The sequence below is a fragment of the Epargyreus clarus genome, unplaced genomic scaffold (assembly GCF_041222505.1).
Source record: "Epargyreus clarus isolate Ecla_fem2 unplaced genomic scaffold, WU_Ecla_fem_2.2 ptg000014l, whole genome shotgun sequence".
Taxonomy (NCBI): Eukaryota; Metazoa; Arthropoda; class Insecta; order Lepidoptera; family Hesperiidae; genus Epargyreus; species Epargyreus clarus.
Window position 1 is genome coordinate 7837767 of NW_027332222.1, and position 24346 is coordinate 7862112.

Below are 24346 nucleotides of genomic sequence, written 5' to 3' on the forward strand. Positions count from 1 at the left end.
TACATTTCTAACTTCAGCTCATTAATATTTCAAAATATTACTACAATTTCAACTCATTTGGTCTATTAGTTTCGGAGTAAATTGGCTATGACAGACAGATGCACGAGTAATCCTATTATGGTTCCGCTGTTTTTCGTACATATAAATAATACACAAACAAATGATTTGATATAGGTATATATGCCTATTGCACATGCACTTGCACGAGTTGTTAACCGTTAGTTAGGGCTTAGTAAATATTAATCACGAGAGTAAACTGCCCTATCACGCCCATCAAAAGGGTGCACTGCAATGCAAACCCGTTTGCATTGCACAAATATATATTTAATACACCACAATTGAACCACTAAGAGATTTCTGCACCTCCAACCAAACCCCATTTACCTTTAGAAAAATATATTAAAACTCTTTAAATTTGCAGTGTTATTATAACACAGTCAATTTATAAGTTTTACTTGTATGCAATAATATAAGTCATTAGAACACACAGAAAGATGTTATAAGCACCTAAAATACATGTACCGAATTATTGAATATTTATTTACTTACAGCAAGAGTTCAGCAAGCGGGAAGTACGGGAGAGCTCGTACGTGGTGCGGGACTCGTCGTACAGCAGCGTGGAGGAGAAGCACCAACAGCAGTCTTTTTTATCCAATAGGCCCCCCCGCGACCCAACCGGGGGGGCCCGCACTGAGACGGACGCTGCTCACGCCCGTTTCAGGTAAGAAGATCCGTTTTTCTTGCGCCCAGACGATAAAAGGACTACGAACAGTACCCTTACCATGAGTTTTTACGTTGACAAATCTGACTGTTTTGGTATTTGTTTACGTATTTGCCCATACAATTTCCTATCAACGCCTAGCGGAATGTATCAGAACTGTAGTGTCATTAACTAACATTAAATGTCGGAATTGACAAATGGCGCTTTATGTTTTGTCTCTCTTTTTGCGAACATGTGAGTTGGACAGAAATACTTGAGCACTTACTTATTGTTACGTTTACTCAGTCTACTAAGCAAACGGAACAGAATAATGTATTGAGTAAACGTAACATAAAATTGTGGGATGTTTTGAAAACTAATGCTAAGGGTACTGGACTCTACAAACAGGGAGGTTGAATGCTCATAATGCACTAGCACCAGCGCCGCGACGATGCCTGGCAGTATGGGACTCATCCTTAAGGGATGCCTACCCACTAAAGACCCCCTTTCAGGCTTTAGCCCTCGTGAACTGCTTAGGCAGATATAAATATAACTTTAAAGAAAAGGTCACAGTGTCACACAGTGTGAATCTACTGTGTTGGTTAACATGAAACATACTTCCGAAGGATTCCAATATATGCTGATGACTATCATGGGCACATACATATAGGTATTATTTGGCTTTGATTATAGATGTCCACGGGCAGAGACCTGGCCATTTGTGGGAATGCATTTTCCTTTATTTCTAAAAAAAAGTCGTTCTCGATTATAACATTCTTACGTACTCGTATTTGTCGACTAAAGAAACACAATGTGCCTTTATATTTACGATCTTTCCCGCGTTTACCACAATAATATAGTACCTAGTTTAATATTCACCATAAAAGCCATGTTTCCCCGCAAGGACTCATTATGGAACAGACTTGGTGGAAATGGATTGCCCCGAGGAAAAACTCATAAACTTAACACAATACAAATTATTATTTCACAGTTAAAGCTTTATTTTACTTGTCAATTTTAACTTGATCTTTCACCAGTAAATGTAATATAAACCTCATTACATACATGTGTGCTACCCCTGAGGACCAACTTGGATCGCCTCGGAAAAATATGTCTCCCTTACCAAACCCTTCAAACCGAACCATAGCAGCACTGAAAAGGTAGGGTGGTGGTGCTTCCGGAGTCGATCTACGAAGGGTTTAAAGTCAAATATAATTAATTTTCCTAGCCAAAAGTAAAAAAAGCCAAGTGCACATGCTTCGGTAGTACAGAGATTTTTTCTATAACAATTATAGTTAAGACAGAAAAACAAAGTAACAGATTTCACCACGGGTCCATTACAGCATCGGTTTCGTACGCCCACCATTTGTTTAACTCCCAGCGAATAATAAACCTATAAAGCTGTTACTGTACTGTTATTTAGCAAGTAGAGGTATGAGATTGAAACGACCGCCAAGAACGAAATAAGTACTCTATAAAGATAATATAAAGCTCTAGTACAGAAACGTATTCTCGACGCTATAAATTCTCCAAACCGTACCTGCCGTTTCAAATTGTTTTAGGGATCCTTGTGTGACCCACAGCAAACAACAAAATTTATTAAGTGACCTACTTAACGTAGTATAGTAATTTACTTTGCAATCCATCTTTCTTGTGGTGTAGCATGATAAAGATGTTACCTATATAATACGAAAATTTCACAAAATATGATAAAGCAAGTCTGATTTCTATATATATTCTCTATCGCTCATACGGTTTGGATGCATCGCCTCACAATTTTATTTCATTCAACGCCCTAAATTGATGAGGAGAGTTGTAAGTTGATACCTGGTAGCCACCAATTATCTTTAGAATGTATTACATTATCTGTATTATTCTACACTATACATATCTTTGAAGTTGAAGGTGGCAGAACTTCTTCTGGTTCGACTCCTGCGGCACCACCGCCTTTTTCTGCATAATAACAGCAGTGTTAGGCGCTGCTGTATTCTGTTTTGAAGGGTGTGGTAAGGGAAACATGCTTATCCGAGGCGTTCCAGCTCAGTCATCAGGGGTAGCGGCGCATCTGTGGCCGCAAATGATATAAGAAATATCTAATCCTATCTGGTGTTGATTACAGATGTCCATGGGCGGCAGTAACCACTTACCATCAGATGGACTGCATGCTCGTCTGCTACTCCTATATTATAAAAAAAAATCTGTATTGTTCCCTTACAATGAAATTGTTTTACTTCAAAAATACCACTTTTATTTTATATTCAATTTCAAGGCACAGATCGCGTCTCAAAACTGAAAAATGCCTGAAGCGTTGCCTGAAGCCACCTCGTTGCTTAACAGAAATAGCAATTACCAATTGTTATTCGCAATTAAAAATGGAATGTGAAAAACGACTGTTTCATTTATTCAAGAAATCCTTATATTGGAATCAATTTAAATAGGATTTTATATTCAATAAAAGTCAGCCACTCCGAGAGTTTGCTTTATCGATGAATGTTTTATTTGTTACAGACCAATTCAAAGGGATAACAATAAAGGTGCCAAAGGAATACTAATAAAACCGACGTACAAAGGAACAGTCGGGCAACCCGTAGAATTCGTAGGTAAGCATAATACGTTTCAGCCCTTTTGTTGTTTCGATCATAACAGTAAGAAGTAATAAGGTTGATATTATTCTTTAAAGGGTTTAATTATCGTCGTTATGGGGTAGAACGTTAAAGTGATGAAATTCATGAAGAGCAGTCGCTAATCTATACTAATATTATAAAGAGTTTTCCTCTTGTTTGTTTGATTGTAATAAATAGGCTCAAAAACTACTGAACTGATTTTAAAAATTCTTTCACCACTCGAAAGCTACATTATCCACGAGTAACATAGGCTATATTTTATATGAAATATATTTGATAATAAATAGATTTTGAGGCGGTACAAAGTTTGCCGGGTTAGCTAGTGTTATGTAATACGATTTGAAAATAAAGTAACAGGCATAAATCTTCGCAATGCCTATTAGATAAGCCAACTACATAATATATTTAACACTAAACATGCAAGCACCTTTGGCTCATATAAACAAACTGTTAACTTCATACTTACTTTGAACTTGTTTCTGAACAAAAACAAATACCGTACATACATATATATTGACCACATACAATATAGTAGTCATGGCATAGCAATATTTCGGGTCACAACTGATCGTAAAAACAAAACAGTGCTCGAGCAAACAATACAGTGTTTGCAATACGTCAACTACAAATAAAATGAATTTATTCAGTTTTACACTAACTTAATCATACGAATGCATGAATTCAAGTTGTTTTAGATCCTTTGTAGCGATGTGAATAAAACATTAAACATGTAGTGTAAGTGGTCTAGACTGGAGGCTTCCCGGCTAGCTGTTTCGTTTACAAAAAGTTCGCTAAAAACATCATGTAATTGAGTAGATGGCTTGCTAATGTTGAGAGCCTGTACGTACAATTTTATGATATTTAGTGCACTCACGTCACAGACCGCAAATCTCTCAGTATTAAACAGTAATAAATAAAGTTTTCATATAACCAAGATAACACTACATTTGAATTTATATCTTTTGTTTTGATGTTTTTAAGGGAATAATTTTATCGAAAAGGTATAGTCGCATAAAACTGCTAGTCCGCTCTGAATATAGAAATGAATCGCGTCGCCATACCAAATTGTATGACTACACCTGCTCGCAACAACTTCAGAGCGGACTAGCAGCTTGGCGCGGACTATTATAAACATACTTTCATAAATGCTATAATGTTAGTGTGACAAGCATGTCTCTTTATGTTAAGATGTTTTACACAAATTAAGTAACAAACGAGCCCATTCCCTTTTCATGATAATACCAATAACATCTATACTAATATTATAAAGCTGAAGAGTTTGTTTGTTTGAACGCGCTAATCTCAGGAACTACTGGTTAGAATTGAAAAATTCTTTTTGTGTTGAGTAGATCATTTATCGAGGAAGACTTTAGGCTATATAACATGACGCTGCAACTATTAGGAGCGAAGAAATAATGGAAAATGTGAAAAAAGCGGGGAAAATTATTCATCCTTGAGAGCTTCCGTTGCGTGCGCTGCGAAAACGGTTCAAGATACCGAAATATATGTACAAAAGAATTAATCCTCTTGAAATGATCTAAAAAAATGTCCGCGACAGTATATGTGTATCTTTTAAGATTAACTCACTAGAACCGTTTTTATGGTAATCCAATTTGGTCGAAATTAATGCACTATTTGTTAAGAGTTGTATCAACGTAATAATATTAATCTTTATCCAAATAAATGTGTTGTTGATTAAGAGTATTTAATTGTGAACAAAATTGTCTTTGACATCACTTAATTTCAATGAACATCTTAGAAGATATTACAATTTTAAAATAACACCTATATAAAATAATATAATTTAATATATAAAAGCGAAAAGATGCTCACGTTCAAAACGTATTAATCAAGGTTTTGCCGAAACTACTGAAGCTATAATCATGAAATTTAGTCTATAGTTTAATTTTATAATGTAGATGTAGACTAAGAACGGATTTTTTGATATTACAGCTTCTTTAACACCGTTTATGGAAAATCTACCCTTAAGAGGGTAAAATAGGGGTAGAAACTTCGTTTCGAAGTCCGCAGATTTTGAAGCAAAGTCTATGTAATTTGGTCTTCGACTTTCTGATTGAAAATAATAGGACACCTATTTAACCGTTTTTGGAAAATTAACCCTTATGGTCGTTTAATAGGGGATGAAACTTTATTTAAGAAAACAGTAAATTTGGAAGCTAGGACTGTAAAAAATTTTGGCCTTCTGGTTGTAACAATATAATAATAACTTCTCGGTTTTTAGAAAATTAACCCTTAAGGTTGAGGTAAAGTTGAAGAAAATAGAGGTTGGAACTTTGTTTAAAACCCGTTAATTTAGAAGGAAGCGCTATGAAAATTATCATTAGACACAATGAAGTATCTAAGTCAAAAACTGTTATTGAAGTTATATTTTTTTTGGCGTGTTTGGAAAAAAGTACAGACTGCAGAAACTGACTACATAGCAACCACTTTGATACATTGCTTGCTGATATTTTGTCCCTGCCGTGGGGTATGGTTGTGGTTATGCGTGGATTAGTGATGGTGATGCGGTAGACATATTGACCTTGGATAAAATTTTTGGGCTAGAACAGGGCTACAGTGTCCCTTGCCTAACGTAAGAGACTAAAGGGGGACTTCTGGGGTTGCGGGCGGCAAGAATGGGAGTTCTAATCGTCCAGTCAGCGACCCTGGAAAGAACCACTGTATGTGAGGCCGCATACCTTAAGCTAGACTCCAAATGTTGTGAGACGGGGTTTTAGAGCGTTAATAATTTGCCATACGGTTGGCACCCAACAGTTACCATACGGTTCCCATGTATACGTTATGGATCGTTATGGTTTTTGCATAGTGGTTAGGTACTTTATAGGTCAGAGAATAACATGGACGGTTCCTATGGAATAGTCTAAATAATAATTATTGTATCTTACATGAATCTTACAAGAAAATATAAGTATTTGAAAGAAGTTTTATGACAGTCCACTTATTAGAGTTTTAGTGTATGTTTCTGATGAAAGCTTGACCAATTTAGGTACACAGTGACGGAAAAAAATGTATTCATATTTAATATGATTTTATTAATAAAATAAAAATATTAATGTTACTTTATCGTTAAAATTGTTAAAGATACAAATTTACAATTACAGTTATTTGTATGTCATATCATATTTTTTACGCGAGCGAAGCCGCGGGTTCCGCTAGTATATAATATCAATATATACTGAAATATAATAAAATCACCCGCCATTAATAAATAATTTATCTATTCACTGTATTGCTTAACAAAGATCAAAATTTAACAATCTTATTGATTATTGATTATAATCAATCATTAGTCCATGTGATAATTTCTTTATACAACAATTATTAAATTTCAATCTTTGGCAAGCCACTGAATAGATTGATTATTAATAACGGGTGTTAATGACAAGTGGTTACATCCCACGATATGTATCTCGAACTTACGGAAAATTAGAGGCTACGGCAGGCTTAAGACACTAAAGCCGTCAACTAAGTTAATTTATTTGTTATAGTGGACGGTAGCAACGCAGGGCCTGGCCAACTGGAGCTAGAAGTGTCTGGTGGTAACGGTGCTCTCGTGGCCAGCTCGGTGCGACCGCTCGGTGGCCACCGATACATAGCATCGTTCACACCGCGCGTGCCCCGCCCTCACTCCGTGCGGGTGACTTTCAATGACGAACATGTACCAGGTTAGTAGTTTTAATCCTCCTCTACCCACTTATCCATTGCTGGCCACGGGTCTCCTCTCAAAGTGATATTTCATCCTCTCAGCCAGAGGGTCCGAGGTTGAAACAACAAAACATTAGGCAGAAACTAGTTGTTATTATCAAAAAAAAAATACCCGACTACTTAAAATAATAGCGTGTCAGTCCCACAATTAAGATGAATCCAATGACACGTCATACGCTTGAAAAACATTACTGTTCATATTCAAGTATTAAAATATACTAAATCTATGAAGAGCTTCATTATAAATTGCCGACATGTAGCTAATTTATTATAAACTAAATATTTGATGTTGTACCGATACTAATGACTTTAAATCATCTATTTATGGTTTCGGTATTAGCATGTATAATGTACGTTAGCCAAAATCTAATTCATTAGGCTCATATTAGACGTAATAATGGCTTTTAAATTGAACAACACGTACCACCACAATTTCAAATAATGAAAATCAGTGACGTGAACTCATTACCCTCTACGTTAATTGTGTGTTCCGGCGAGCGCTAATTCACCCAGTCAAGCACTAATCATATAAAGCGAACCAAGCTCCATACCTATTTATTACATAGAATTTTGCACAAATTTTCCGCGCACTCAGTGAATTTCGCCCGAGGCACCTTCACGCTATGCTTAACGTTATTAGTCCCATACGTCAGTTAGCAAACACGCTCTTACCGGCGCATTTTTCGTTGAAACGCATACTTATGCCAGTAAAGGCTTGTTATTTTCTGACCACCGCTTCAAATGGAGTTTATACGACGGTACTTGAAAATTATATAGCAGAGAAATATCGTTAGATTCGACGGCGAGCTAGGATCAGATAAAATCCGAATTTATTCGATAAATACGTGTTTCGTGTGCACACAAAATCTTCCCGTTCCGTTTGTTATGAATCCACACCGCAGACAGACTTCGACAGACTACGTGCCTGTTTATCAGCTCACTGATTTAATCTGTTATACTGCTTTTCTCGTTCAATTCAATTTTCGGCTCATTCTAAATCATTCGCTTTCGTAGATGATACAATAGACGTCATTAGAGATTGATTCCAATAAAACGAAATATAAGTACGACGGCAAAATCCAAAAGAACTATCTGTACGTAAGTCTGTTTGCCTCACCCAACAGCTAGCCAGTAATGCGTTTGGTTTAACCTTCTACTTCAACTTTTAACATTTAGAGTGGATGCTAGTTGTATCCGCAGGACCTCCTATTTTCTACAATTAGTTTGAATGGAATTGGTCTAGCGATAGAAACTGCAATAAATCCACAAGTCATAGATAGTTTTCCCATCCCTAAATACAGACATTGTACATCCCAAAATAACATACTTATATTTTATATTACAGTTACAACAAAAACATACAGTCAGGTGTGTTTCGTTATGCAAATAATGCATTCGCTAAGTGTATTTAACTGTCGGTTTTCGACGTGACCGATGAAAGAGCAAAGCTGCTATTTTAATTAGAATTTACTTTAAGCTACCACTACTTTAATTAATTAACTTCTCTGATGGTTATTGCTCTCGACTTTCTAATGAAAAGGAAGGTGTTAAGATCTATGCAAGTGTTTATAGGGTACAGTAATTATGTCTGTTAACGGTTTATAAGCTGAATAAGGTAAATCAGTGTACATATTAAACACTGTAATTATTGTAGGGTTTAAACGTCAATGTGTCAATTAAAAGTATTTTAAGCGCAGGTTAATTAGTTTAGTTGGTATTATTTGTGGTTAGGTGGTTAAAAGTCGACAGTAAACTAATGCAGAAATGGCAAATTAAAATAGTTTACCTACATTACGCATAACTGCTATTTATTTTTTATCAAATTTCAAACACTTCAGTAGCTGGCTACAGAAGAAAGCTCATGTTTATCGATTCCCTTAGCCTTGACCGTTTTTAGTATCCTGTACCCTTACCATGAGTTTTCAAAACATCCCACAATTTTACGTTACGTTTACTCAATCCATTATTCTGTTTCGTTTGCTTCAGTAAACTGAGTAAACGTAACAATAAGTAAGTGCTCAAGTCTTTTTGTCTGCTTCACATGTTCGCAAAAAATGGAGACAAAACATAAAGAAAGAGCCATTTTGTCAATTTAGACATTTAATGTTACTATAGTTCTGTTCGAATCCGCTAGGGGCGCTGATTGGAAATTGTATTGGCAAATACGTAAACAAATACCAAAACAGTCATATTTGTCAAAACGTAAAAACTCATGGTAAAGGTACAGGCAGGAACGGAAAGATGGCTTGACGGATTTTAATGCATGAGGTGTTTTGAGATTTGCTTTTTGTCAGGATCATGGTAGGTTGTTTTGGAGCAGGGGTTTACTACGACTTTAATTGAAAATGACTGTCTTCTAAAAGAATGTAACGATTATGTAGACCTTTTCACTTGTCACCATTATACTTATTTTAATCTTTAATACAAATTGTAATTGTTATAACACGCATCTTCTTATTTTCTAATCATTAATCTTCTTTTAATGTAGGTATAGCTGAGGTATTATTTATATTATAAGTATGAGGTATATTTTAAGTATGATTATTCGTGTGAACTGTATTTAAACAAAGCCGTATGTCATAAATTTACATACAATATATTATTATGTATGTAGATTTATATACAGATATGACGTAGACAAGATTTAGAATTATATTCATCATGTGTAATAATCATGAGTACCAGACATCAATTGTGTTTTATTTAGTCATATTTTCTTTACATAAATATTACAGAAAATCACGAATTATCTGGACCTATTACATCAGTTCGTACATAGATATCATGGCTATTGAAACCTATAGTATAAACATACGAAAATTGTGTTACAAACTAAAGAAAAAACATTTTATTTTCCTCTTACTTTTTGTAATATGCACGTTGATGAATGTTGAATTAGCCGTAACGCTAAGAAAAACAGAACGAAAGCGAGTAATATATAGAAAACGGTAAAAATCAAATAACCTACACATTATATAACAAAAATATTACGGTTATTGTAACACATGTTCCATAATAATGTGGAACTATTAAAATAATGTTTAGAAAGCGGTAGACGACGTGTTTCCGTGAAGCGTGTAATTCGGCGCTATTACAGAACATCTCTAGAAAAATTGTATTTTCTTAACTTTGCAGTTCAGCCGTAATCGTTGTTGTCTGTCTTTATGTGGAATATTCAATTTTCATTGTTTTGTGGTATATTTTTTATTCAAAAAGGCTGTTACTCAACTACTAGGACATATGTAGTGCAGTCTACCCTTTTACAATTTAAATTTAATTTAAATTAAAGAGAATTAATAGGAATTTATATTCTATTTACAAGTTTTATAGAACAATCAGAAAAAATAAGGTCATCAAATTTATTAAATGATATAATTATTGTTTTCCTTTCTATATTATACAATCTCGCACTAAGATGTTATGGAAACACGCAAACAAATATCCAACTAAAACAAGCCTTTGCATGACGGATTGATATTATGTACCTACAATGCCAATAATCATAAAATTGGGTATGGTTCCCTTCCTACAACTGGGACCGGAAGCGTACTTCACAACATGCTTCAATGTACTAGGGGATGTTTTTAACCACCCATAAAGCCTCCGACGACGTAACAACCCATGGGTCGGCAATGTAAGGTACAGGTTTAAAAGAAATGGTCTAAAAACAGCAGTCAGGCTACGTTCTGGACATATTATTATTTGATGTAATATACATCAAATAATAATATTTGCCTCTTTAATAAATAAAATTATTGAGGATGTAACACATATTTTGATGGAATGTTCCAAATGAAGCATTTCGAAATTTACATTTTGGTGTAAGGTCTGCACATGTCGGCTATCTGAATAGCATTCTGGCTTCTCCAATGTTGGAGGAGACGAGGGTGTTGTTTAGATTTGCCGACTTAGATTTAGGTAAAAAGTAACTTGGTCTTGTTTGTTGTATTACAAAGTCTTTTAAAAATTAAAAAAAAAACAACCGAATATGATAATAACAAATTCGTAATTAATATTTACCAGCTAAATAATGATTCGAGCGTGTTATTTGTCATTTTAACCCTTTACAACACTACTAACAGAACACTAATCTTAGTTGTAATGCGCAAGAAAGTGTTAACTGACTCTTATATGGTCCGCTGGTGCGTTCAACTTTTCTAATTGTGGACTTTCCTATCCCACGGTAATACTTATGGGGTTCTAATTTCCATCATATTTTTAACATCAATGTGAGCCATTATAAACAGTTTAACGATAATTACCCTGCAGTCTAGCCTGGTATTTTAGATATTTCATATTCAGGTACGTACATACAATATACATTTTTTCGTATTTTTAAATATAAAGAAGAAGATTTAAAAAAACACAATATTTAAACCAAAACCACAAGAAACCGAATGTTTGTTTAGATAAGTTCCTTTAAATCACACACCGCCAGACCATTATTTTCCCACTGCTGGGCACGAGTCCCTTCTTTAAATTACCCTGTCATTCAGTTTAGGCTATAGTCCACACCTCGCTTGTCTAGTGCGCATTGTTAAGCTTCAAACACACTTTTTTTAAGTCCCAAGATTTATTTATAGGTACCTACAGGTTTCCTTATGATATCTCCTTTACATTATAAACAATACACTTACATAAGCAAGTGACAATTAATTTTAGTAATATATATTGTATTATAATTAAAGAAATTTAAATTAAGGCTTTACTTTTTTACATAATGCCATATTCCATGATGGTCCGTTATAAGGAAATATTTTTTGAAAAGTTTTGCAAAATTAAGCCGAAAAATATTCGACCTAACTTCAAATATACTTTGGTCCTTCTGAATAATATGCTAACGTAAATAATACCAATATTTTCTTGCGTTTATTTGCAGGTACCGAAAATCAATATGAATTGTTCATTGAAATTATATGCAAACTACACACTTTCAAGGCTCATGTTGTATAAGTAATATTGACATTAATCACATATTGAATTCCACGCATAGCTTATATGGCATTATTTAGAAATATGTTGTTACATAATCACAGTATCTATGTTAAAATATAATAATGCGTGGTATGTAGAACGTTATTATTATTTTTACATACCATACCTTTGTATGATTTGTAATATGTGTTTCATTGTAAGTTTTTTTCCCTTACGGGTGCTCTTCCAAATTGTTGGGTAGTTGTAGGAATGGCACGGAGGTGGGAATCCAACTCCAGTTTTAAGGGTTCGAGATGTCGTGTGTGCGACTTGCATGCTCATCTTCATGAGGGACACCAATGAGAGAGGCCCCTCCCTCTCGGAACGTGGCTGGCGTTAACACCAGCGCCAGCCGACGTCGCCGGGCCGCGAATGTACTGCTCGCTCCTCGTGACCCGGCACCGAACGTCCAGAGGAACGCCGCAGAGTTTTAATCGTTAGGAGGCATACCCCTCTTGCTACCCTGGCAGAAGGGGATCCATGAGAATTTCTCCGCGTATAAAATACAGTCCTCTTGATTATTATTCATTAGATATTATAGACCCACTCAATATAGGTACCTACTGAATTCGGTATCAGACGTATTAATCTCCATCAAATCCATATTAGGGCCTTTTATTTATGGAAGGGCGATTTCCACACCTTTGCAATCAGAACAACAACATATTGCAGAAATAGATGCGGTTACGGTGATGATGCAACCAACCCATAGTGTTCTATTGTTTAAGACATGAACTCAATTGTAAAGCTGTCAAACTTAAATTTTAGCGTACTTTACGAATTAAACATGGGTTTTGAAATCCCTCGTTTTTGTTACGGTTATCTCTTATAATATTTTTTTCTTTGGTTACAACGATAATCCAACCCTAAATGTAAACTTATTTCTTGTACAATAAAAACATTAGACGCATAGGTTTTATTTTAAAAATAGTATCAAAGAAAACAATGTAAAAGGCTAAAAGACGAAGTGATTCTACTTTCACCGCTATAACAAACTATTTTGGTATAAACAGTTATTATGTAGCATCCATATATGTTCGGTGGATTTGTAGAATAAATTTTAAAGAAATATCAAGAAACACCGCCTTTGTTCCAGTTCTAGTTGAATTCGTTATAATTTACATATCTACCAGTACCTCGTTTGAATATCGAGCTGACTCTTTTCCCGAACAATTTCGTCACAAAAAGACAAAATTGAAATGATATTGTAAACTTTTTCTACCCAATAAGAATAGTGTCACGCGCTGCTGTTATGGTTTGAAGAGTTTGGTAAGGAAGACATTCTCTTTCGAAGCGTTCTTAGTCCTAAGGGGTAGCGCATCTGTGGTCAACCACAGGTAGGAATCTAAATCCTATCTGGGGTTGATTACAGATGTCCAGTAGCCACTTACCATTAAGTGGATTGCAAGCTTGTCTGCTATTCCTATTTTATAAAAAAATAACTTGTGAACGGTACAAAATTGTGTACTCTTAAATACTAATTAATAGCAATTATAGCGAAAGAAAATTAATAACACACAATAAATAATAATTATATGTATTTAATGTAACTCAAAATTAATATTATAATAATAGAACGCTTACTGTATAGTGTATATGTGCTTTTATACTTATAATATTTTCTATAAAATATTATTGACAGACATGACCCGTGTCTGCGCAGCTGCGTAATGATAAATACAAATAAGTAAATAGGTTAAGACATTGCAAAGGAAAACATATTGTATGTATCTATGTATGTAGCAAATCATACCGAACTACTGGCGTAAATTAGCCATTGTAAATTCCAATACACTTAATTGAAGTCTATTTCTGTCTACATTATGAGACTTGATGTATTGTCATGTTTGGGCCAACAAAGAGCCATTAGCAATTCTTCATGTGAATACCACCGATGAGCCGTAGCGAGCAATCCAGACGTAATAAATCTAGGTCGGAAGCACAATGCAAATCCTATGCTATAAACCACTGGAACTATTAGTTTTAGAATATTTATTATGTTCGTAAACTACGCTCTGGTCGTGACTTCGATCGTACTTTTTTAATACAAAGAGTACAAATTACTAACCTATTCACGTTGATAGACCCAACATTGATTGTGAAGTTGTGTGTATAAGGAATCGCTTGTTTAGTGGTTAAGAGAAACACTGAAAACCTGTATATCTCAAATGTTTACACACTGGAAATCTATGACCTATACATCTCAAAATCTTTCTCGACTACGGTGGATAATGTTTTTCTAGCATATATGTATGCACGTATGTATCTATGTAATATGTATGTATGTGTATGAATCTTTGGCACGTCCTACAGCACTAACGGCTTGACGAACTTGGATTTGTTTAAATTGTGAAAGTGACATAGGCTTTGTACCTACATACTCCCCTTTTCATAAAATTATTCTAAAGCATTCAGATTTTTTTTGTTTTTTCACTAAACACTAGTTTATAATTTCTTCTGGGATGGGTGGCAAATAAATACTTCACATTCCTGTGTAGTGAACTATAAGCATTATAAAAGCGTTTAGATTTCAAATTTTCTTTAATTTGAAGGGTGCGTAAGAAAAACTAAGACATATGGAATTCGAAATAATTTCTTTGAGTGTATATATTTGATTGCAATACACGAGGGTTGTATAGATATTGTATTAGAGATAAAATTAAATTTTACCCTTAACTGTCTCTTCTAAAAACAAATTACACTTAAATTAAAAAATATAATTAAAGTAAAAATACAGCTAACTAATAAACTTTTACTTTTAATCACGTATTTGTACAATGTTATGTGCAAATGTGCTGCAAACTTACACACATTAAAAAATTATATCATTTAACATGAGTTATATACGATTGTCATTATAAAATCTCCAATTAAAAATTCATTATTTAGAAAGCTAGAAGTGAGATAGTCTCGCTGAAGAACAAAATTAAATATGAACAATCAAAATATAGTAGAAAGTATTCTTGTATCAAAAAATATAAAAGGTAAACTTATATAACTATCATTATTTCATGGTATTTAAATAACTTAATGAATTAGACAGTCATTTCTGTAGACTATTAATTAAATACTATAGGTATGGAGTAATAAGTATATTTCTATATTTTATTGTATTACTTACCGTACAATGGTTTTGTTTAACTAATTTGAAGGCAGTCAACTTAAATTATCATTCTATCTCTTTCTGCGGTTTACAATTCATTCATAGAATAAACACAATATAGTCTGTGGTATCGCTATCTCTTTTCCGCCGTCAGTGAAAGGAGCTTTGTATTAACATACTAAACTAGGTGTGACATCATTCTCACTTGCTCTAATAGCAAACGTAAACTTTTTACTAATTACTATAGAACAAGATTGACCTAAAGTTTATACTAGGCACCCATACAAAGTAGGTATATAATACATATTCCGAAGTTACACGTGAAATTGAGGTTAGAATTGTCACCGGAATGTTAAATTTAAAACCTATTGTTAAATGACTTGACACTAAAGCTATTTGCAAGTATGTTTACATTCCTTGTGTAAATAAATGAATTAGAATTGAAATTAAAATGAGTTGACGCTAAGTACTAGATTTGCCAGTGTTCAGTACGTAGGCTCTCGAATTCCGCGCCGCCATTTTGAATACCTCCGTGACGTCACGTGGCTGGGCGCGGGTGAGTCGGCGCCTGCGCACCTCAGCGCCTGACATTCAAGCCCCAGTCGTATTCGAACGAGGCAACGCCTCAGAGCATCAAAATGCAGTTTCGTCGCGTATACCTCCGCATACATGCTAACGTTTATTAAAATTTTAAACAGAAAGTACCTCTCTGTTCTTTTGTATCGTTACAAGATCAGTTGAGTTGCGTGTTTACCGTCCGGGGTACACTGTACAAGTTACTATTAGACTAGTGTAGTGAGTGTTCTCGGAAAGTGTTATTGTTGTGATTTCTTTTCGTCATACGTCAGACCGCCAGTACAGTGCCCCAGATAGCTGTCACCAAGGGAGTGTTTCCGCGTCTTGAAGGCTCTCTCGTCCCCAATAAGTGAGTCTATTTGCATGCACTGTTCTCGCATCCGTCTGTATTCATCCGTATAGTTGTGTGGGCGCGACACGTCATAACTTATGTACCTACAGTGTATAATAAAGCTACAATCCATTTTCGATCGTTCCATTAAATGTAGAATGAACACGCGGATATGTGGACGGCATGCGGTTATGTTTAAAAAGTAGTATCGCCAATAAATGTCGGTTAAAACGTTACCTACATATTGGAATGCACTAATTTCCTGAGCTACATGCAGGCAATTGAATTAGTGATTTACGTTTACACACAGTGATACATAATTATGCTAATATTCGTCGTTACGCGTAATTCTGTATACATAAGCGATCCAACTAGAAGTTTGCAATATTAACCTAATTCCTTGCTTATGTATGTATTTGAAATCCTAATGTGTATTGTATACGAATTATTAAGTGCAACTCATTTTCATTGCAAAAACGAAAACTTGATTTCAAAATTTATTCATACTGATTTATATTTGAACGTCATGATTAACACCTATAGTGTTTCGTAAGAAGCAGCGTAAGAGACCGGTATTTCTATTGTAAATAATATTTGACCAAAATAGTAAATATTTATGCATTCAAAAATTGTAAGTTTGCAATCACTCAGACCTAAACTTACCTTACAGCAAATATCAAAACGACTGGTTCATCTACCTGGCTTTATAATATTATTATTACGTATAACAAGGGGACATAAAAAATAGGGGGTAAAAACACGGACATCCTCTTCCAATGTCCCGCTTGACCGAGTACAAACAAAGCGTAATGTGCGTTGAACTCTTTTGTAGGGACCGCTTCTCATGCGTGTCCTTTGCGTTTATTTAAATAACTTAGCAATTTCTTTGTGCAAACGTGTTAGTCATATTTTTGAAACCTATGTAAAAGGTGAATATAAGTTGGGTAAATCCAATATGTTAGTTATTTCTGATACATTAAAGTTTAACGGTAAAATTACCTTCATATTATATCATCAATCCCTATAAGGGAGTAATGTATTTTTTTTTGCAGAAGAAATCTTTTAGTTATAACTCTCAACACTCTTATACTTTTAATTACTAATTCACTGAATGTTATAAACTTTAATAATTTATTTGATCATGCTTCATCGCAAGTAACTCCATAAATCCCATAAAATTGAACCTCCCATGGCGTCTATATTTTTAATTATTGTTATTCAGATTGTGGTTCTATAAACTCTGATAATTTATTTAACTATTATTGTTTCATAACAACGCGTAGTAGCATTGATGACTTATATTCATTAATTCATTATAATTACATGTTTATATTAATCCAATCAAATAAAACAGTTCGTTTTACATAATCTAGCAATAGTTATACACTTTCGCTATTATAAAGTTAATTACATAATTGATGTATTCGATACTTTAAACTAAAATAGAGAAAGCAAATCTGTAGTAATGTCAGTAAATTCGTACAATTTACTTGCAAACGTAAAATATTCTGGCACGTTATGTAGAAACTATCACTTTCCTCTTACATAAAGCAGCGAAGTTGGAAAATAAATGCCGGCCTTAACGAGCATTCCATACTAAATATCAACTCTTGAATCAGCGTGCACTTTTATCTTAACTCATTATATTAATTTAGAATACGGAAGAAGTAATTGCGTTGTATGAACCCGCATCTCGTTCTCTTTTGTAGTTTTACGACCGGCTGCTCTTTACACTTGATTTTTTTTGGCAGTATAGCATGTAATGTCGATGTGACGCGATTAATGTTTATCAACTTTTCACGCCTGTCCGGAAGTATCCGGCTAGATATGAAAAGTAAATTGATATTTAATCAGATAAAAATGACAAAGGCGACCGCCTCGGACAGGGCAAAGAATGGCGAATGCTATTGAAATATTTGCATCTAGTAACTAAATCGAAAATCCAATAGACTGAGCTCCTTTAGTGTTTAAGCATCGGAAAAAATTCTAGACTTTTGTGACATGCTTGTGATAGGCACTTTGAATGTTGGCTTTTAATGCTTTATCCGCTACTGTATGCGTATTACATACTGAATAACAATTAAGTAATACAGGTGTTTATATATAAAAACTTTAATGTAGAAGAAGAACATTGCAAATAAGCTACTCATTTAATAATAAGTGTACCAAACGTTCACAACACCTCCCTCCTGAACAGACACACGTAACGGTGATATACTCGTACTTAATGTATATATTTCTCCACGATTTACTCTACATCAGAGGTAGCCAACCCATTGATTGCGACGATAGGTCCAAACGATCGTGGCACGGCAAAGATAAATCGAGGATCTTTTTTTACTCGTATCTATTTAGAAAACTCTTGACTTAATATTTCGTTGATGTTAATATCTAGAGGGCGGCGAAATAAATTTGCAATTGGTAGATCGATGCCGGGTACAATAAAGTTGACTACCCCTTCTCTAGTCCCATATTGTAACTTTATAGACATTTGTGACAAAAATCGCTACGCTTGTTACATTCTCACGAGAGTATAGTTACACACTTCAGAGTATCATTTTGCAACCACGACATTGGTTTTTTCATATCATATTCATTATTCATGTAAAAACACTCTCATAAGGCTTATCCGATACTTGAGTCACGAAACTTAATACATTTACAGATTACCGAAGTAGGATTAAGAAGTGTATAGTAAGATGACTAAGATTTTAAACTTAGCAACCATAGATTAACCACTCCTAACAAAAAATGTACCCAATTTTGAGAATTGTAATAGTTGCGTAAAAAAGTTTTGCCACGTCTCCGTGCTAAAATGTCCCTAAAATATTTGAAATAATTATTTATTTATTACGTAAATTACGTAATTATTTCGTAAATTAGTCATTTATTCGTAAATTTTCTCTAAAAATGTTTTTATTTGTCAAGGATTCAAAAAAATAACTTACTAAAATAAGCCGTTTGTGGCTTCATTCAAGTTCAAGGCGGCGAAGTATCTTTACTTATCTATGTTAGTAACTAACAACAATTATATTCGCTGCTGTGTTCGAATTTGAAGGGAGTGATAAGGGAGAAACACTAACTGCAAGGGTTTAAGTTTAGGAATATCAACCCATCTGTGACCAACCTCAGAGAGAACTTCAATTGTCTCTGGGGTTGATTACAAATGTCAATAAACGGCAGTGGTAACTTCATCAAGCGAACTGTATTCTTGTTTGTGCCCAATCTACATCAGAAACGATGTTGCTTTGAATACAAATATTTTAACAAATTCTGCACCTAATAACATAATAACTCTGATATTAAATTAAATAAAAAAAACATTATATCTGCTGCTATACGCCAGCTAATGTGTAAAGCAGGGAGATCGGCGCTCTTCTAACGTTTCTAATTAAACATTTCTTGCATAAGCTTGTTCTTGTTATGTACATACGAAGCGAGCAAACTAGGCAGTATACAAAAGTCAGTCAAAGCCCAAGTTAGTGAGCCCACAAGAAACTGGTTAAAAACTGCATTGCGTCAGCTTTCGAAACACCGCGGAAAACAAGTTTTAAACTACCATTTATTCCCGCCATTACCAGAGATAATTATGCAGTGACTAAAATCACATATATCATATTTTTGGATACGAACTGTCAGGTGAAAATGATTTAACATACTGGTTATAACTCCGCACGCCCGCTGAAACTTGTTAACAGTTGTTATTTCCAACGAAAACTTCTTTATAATATTTAAAATTTAAACCAACAGTATACTCTTAGGAATACTCTTTCACAAACATTACTAGTTGTAACATCGAATTTTATCGTTAAATTAATCATTATTTATTCTTATATAATGCAATATTTAATCAACAGTGAAAAGTGAAAACAATTTAAGGAAAATTCGAGTAATAACAATAATTGTAGTAAATAGTTAAAGTTAAATGTTAATTCCGAATTCAAAGAACGTGTTAATATAAAACAATTGCGATGGCATTGTCAACATAAACCATGACGGTGAGGCACCCACTTCCGGTCATTTTTTACGGTCACCAAACTCGTTTTTTATTGTATCTATAGGATGTAAAACTCTCTTTGAAAATCCTCTGGATTTTTAAATATATATTCTTAAATATACATTTATACTGTCGCGTCTATCACAAGCAATCCGATAGCTTTGTAGGCAATTAGTAAAACCGCGTTTTATGCATGTCCTCCAATTTAGCTGTTACCTCATACCCCACTGCTAAAGTAGTGGTCAATATAGACTTTATCCTTATTATTTTTGCCTTCACCGGACATTATACTTCTAAACTCTTTAATAGATCCATTAATTTGGTTTAGAACATAATATTGACATGAGTATAAAACTTTTTTAACAGCCACTCCATATACCATACTTGTACTGAGTTTGGTATTCATAATAATTTATTTATCACTATCTGTGCCACGCGGTTTCACCTGCGTTAAAAAGAAATAACGCGGGTGAAAAATATAAGTATATTTTAGAACTAGCTCTGCCCCGCGGAGTAAATAAGCATTACATCATAATATTACATCAGCTAGCTGCCAATAAAAGTCCCGTCAAAATCGGGACAGCCATTTCAGAGATTAGCTAGCACAAACAGACAGACAGACAAAAATTGTAAAAAATATTATTTTGGTGTATGTAGGTACCGTATGTATATTCATATGCATGTAGTAAAAAGCTGATATTTCAATATTAAAAACAGATTGCTATTGCTAATGAACATTTGACCAAATATACAAAGAAATGGCAACCTAACACATGTCAATCACAGATGTGTTGCTACTTCTACAGACTATTGTAACCCATTCACATGTTGGAAACTAACTTCCCTATAGTAACTCTAGAGAGTGAGATGATTCAAAGAATAACATTGTAATTTCCTTCTCATCTGTCCACATCATATACCGACTGCCATTTAGTTACGTGTTCGTTTGTAAATGTGCTTACTTCCGTTTTAAATCGCTATTAACATTACATTGTAATGTTTGCTTTCTATAGGAATATACATTATTTACTCCGTCAAGTGTAAGACTATTTACGTAAAATGGAGGAAACACCAACTATATGAACATCATCAACATCTGAATATTAATTATCCGTGAATTATCTCCAAATACTTCTCCTATCTGAAGAATGATCATTGTTATTTGAGATGTCTTTGTTATTTAAGAATCTTCCTCAAATTAGTAAGTCGACTTATTAAAGTGGAAATTATTATGATTAACAATGATATAAAAAGTATGTATATCATTAATGATTAATATAATGAAGTATGATTGAAAATTTATTTTTCTGTAAAAATATTCGAGAGTATGGACTTAGAGATAGTTAGTCGACTGTCCTCTCCGAGGTAAATGAATGTGACCTAAGGTAAATGAAGGCCGCCCGATAGTATCTGTACACGAATTGACTTGCATTCAAATGTTGTAGGTGCGTTAGCCAACTTACCTACATACATACCTGTTCAATTTGACTATTTGTATGACTATGTAATGAAAGTAGCAAACGGCATGCAGTCCACCGAGAATTAAATTTCAATTAGCTCCCAGTCACCAAATCCAGTAGATTAGGAAAATTACCTGAAATTAGGCAGGGATACTATCAATCTTTGTGCAATTTCAGGTAGTTCTTAAAGTTAGTTTCACACTGAAAACTAAATTATAATCACATCCTCTACACCGAAACAATGACTAACTTACACAGAGCCTTATTTACTTAATATAAACTTAGTTATTTCTAGAATACTTTAAATATTTTTGTTTGTTTTTTTTTTCATTTAGTTTAAGTTTCTTATAATGTTAAATTTCTTTTTACTCTTTAACACAGAGCTGCTTAGGTGAGAAATAAGTATGTCTGTTGTCGCCGCAGTAGTACTACAAAAAGTTCGTCTGTTAACTAGATTTAAATGTAGAGCAAAAAATATAACGAGCAAAAATGTACAAAGACGGAATAATAAAATAAAGAAAAGATTTTACGTAAGTTCAGTGACAATTTGATAAACAATTTTATCACAATTCGTAAATATTTATTATAATCTTACGATGTATTTTAATAAATAAAACCAAAATCTGAATTATTTAGTTTTTAAACTATAAATAGGTAGTTTAATTTGTAACAGATTTTAGTAGCAAAAGAAATAACTCAAGTTTGAGATCTGCTTACTTTAATTAAAGAAAAAACAGAATTTTCTTTTATTTTATACCGATAAATAAAAAAGAATTGTCTGGCGTAGACATTCGATTTCTCTGAGGGAATGACCTAAGGCTGAATGAAGGCCGCCCAATCCAGTCACGTTCTGTGGACAGTAGAGTTCACTCACATTCACTAGATGTACAATTGTACATAACCTACATACTTATTATGAGTGTTATAATGCCAATTGTAAAGCAAAATTCAGTACAATCTGTTTAAGATTTTCAAAATTCAATATTTAACATAATTAAATTAAAAGTACTTTGTATACATGGTGTCCTTTCCTAAATTATACTAAACAAGGTACCAAACGTTTTTATGAACCCAATAATATTTTTAACTCCATTTATTTTCACCTGGTTTACATTTTCATTATAGTTAAAAAGAAGACGTATTACACTTTTCTGTCGTATACACCCGTAACAAATTAATATCTTAAAACTAATCATGGAAATCGCTACATGTTTTTTCAGTATTGCACGTCGATACTATGGTCTATGAGTAATACACCTGTATTGGCATATATGTAAGTATAGCTGATAAGGCGCGCAAACCGTTGCGTTTCGTAAGGAGGTCACCAGACGGACGCGATCGGACAACTTTAGATGTAATGCTTCGTTCAAACAAATGTGATTTATGTGATAATGGTGCAATAGGTACACCAAATACAAGTGCAATCTTCAAGAAATAAGGCTATAGCGTTTGAATTATAGAAAATGTCATTTCCTATTCAAATGTTTCGTCATTAGTAATGATATGAGTGCATACCGATCGAAATGTAATAAACTATTTTTATTTATTATATTCTACATAACATAATATAGGAATCAGAATGGTTCGTAATGCAAATAATAGAAAAACCTTTAGTTTTTAGTTATATTTATTTTAGCGGGTAACGAGTTTAGCTCATTTCGTCCTTTGTAGCAATTATTTTCGAGATGAGAATATTTAGTTACAAACTAGTTCAGTAGTTTTAGTTTGCTACAATAAAATCGTGTCTTGAAGATCGAGTTCAATCTCAAAGTAGCGCGGAACAATAAATGCTTCCATACTAACTAAAACGTTGCTAATTCACACGCCATATTCACATTGAAGTAAGTTTACTCGTAAAATTACTATGTAGCTTACTCGCCAGATACGAAATCCAAAATGCAAAGAAAAGTTTTATATTGTGAATATTCGCCTTTAGAGGTCTACCAGATATAGGTCTCACCTAGTTGAACGATCTTCTGCACCTTGCGTACAGCAATCAGCCCACCTGATCGGCAACGCCCTATGCTCCTTTTACATAAACATAGAGACCATTCAAAAACCTTTCCACCACCATCGATTGTCAATTCAAGCGATGTATCTAACGCATTTCCATTACACTTTCTAGTTTTAGGACTTTTGCCGGTCACATCTGTAACAAAAGCGAAATACCAAGCATAGCTCCATACCACAAGTAGTAATGGAATTTCTAGATAAGGTTTCAACTAAATGACCAGGACTTGGCTGTATAACCAAACACCGGTAACACCCGTCTTGATGATTGAGGACGATTTATGAGAACATATATTTGTTGTTTACTAACATCGCCCCAATCCGAGTTGACTCTACAGTTAACAGTCACACAGGGGACATGACCTAAAAAAACCGACGAGTCCAACTCGCACTTGGTCAGTTCTTTTTCTTAGAGAAACCCTGCATGAATTCATCTATGCCGCGGGGGTAGCTGAGAAGATATGGCGGTCTTTACAATAAATACTAAAATATACACTTAAAACGCATTGGTAAAAAGTGGTCCAATTTATCCAAATTACCCCCTCAATTTTATGCTGCGACCGCGCCTGGCAACTAATTTTCATCTCGGAGTTATCAACTTAAATATACAACTTTTCCTGATAGAAAAAATGTTGCGAACCACTAGTTTAATGAAATCAAGGCTTAACTATAATAACAGGTAATAGAGGCAAATATGAATGCTCATAGATAGTATAATTATGCAAATGGGAATACAGCAGGAATGTTGTTTAGTCACGTAGTAATCGAAGGATTGAACGGCTTTTTATCTATTTATTGCCACTTATGTGGAACACCTCGTAGGCTTGTATTATCTATTAGTTAAT

General features: G+C 34.1%; 1 protein-coding gene across 2 annotated transcripts in view; it reads left to right on the forward strand.

Annotated features, from left to right (window-relative positions):
• The window catches only part of jbug (filamin-type immunoglobulin domains fbug), a 120725-nt gene that overhangs the window by 47697 nt on the left and 48682 nt on the right, over window positions 1-24346 (forward strand). For both annotated transcript variants that reach the window (XM_073079842.1, XM_073079841.1), the window contains 3 exons: window positions 552-721; window positions 3209-3300; window positions 6834-7010. In XM_073079842.1, coding sequence (XP_072935943.1) covers window positions 552-721; window positions 3209-3300; window positions 6834-7010 — 439 coding nt within the window. The remainder of the gene's footprint in view (window positions 1-551; window positions 722-3208; window positions 3301-6833; window positions 7011-24346) is intronic.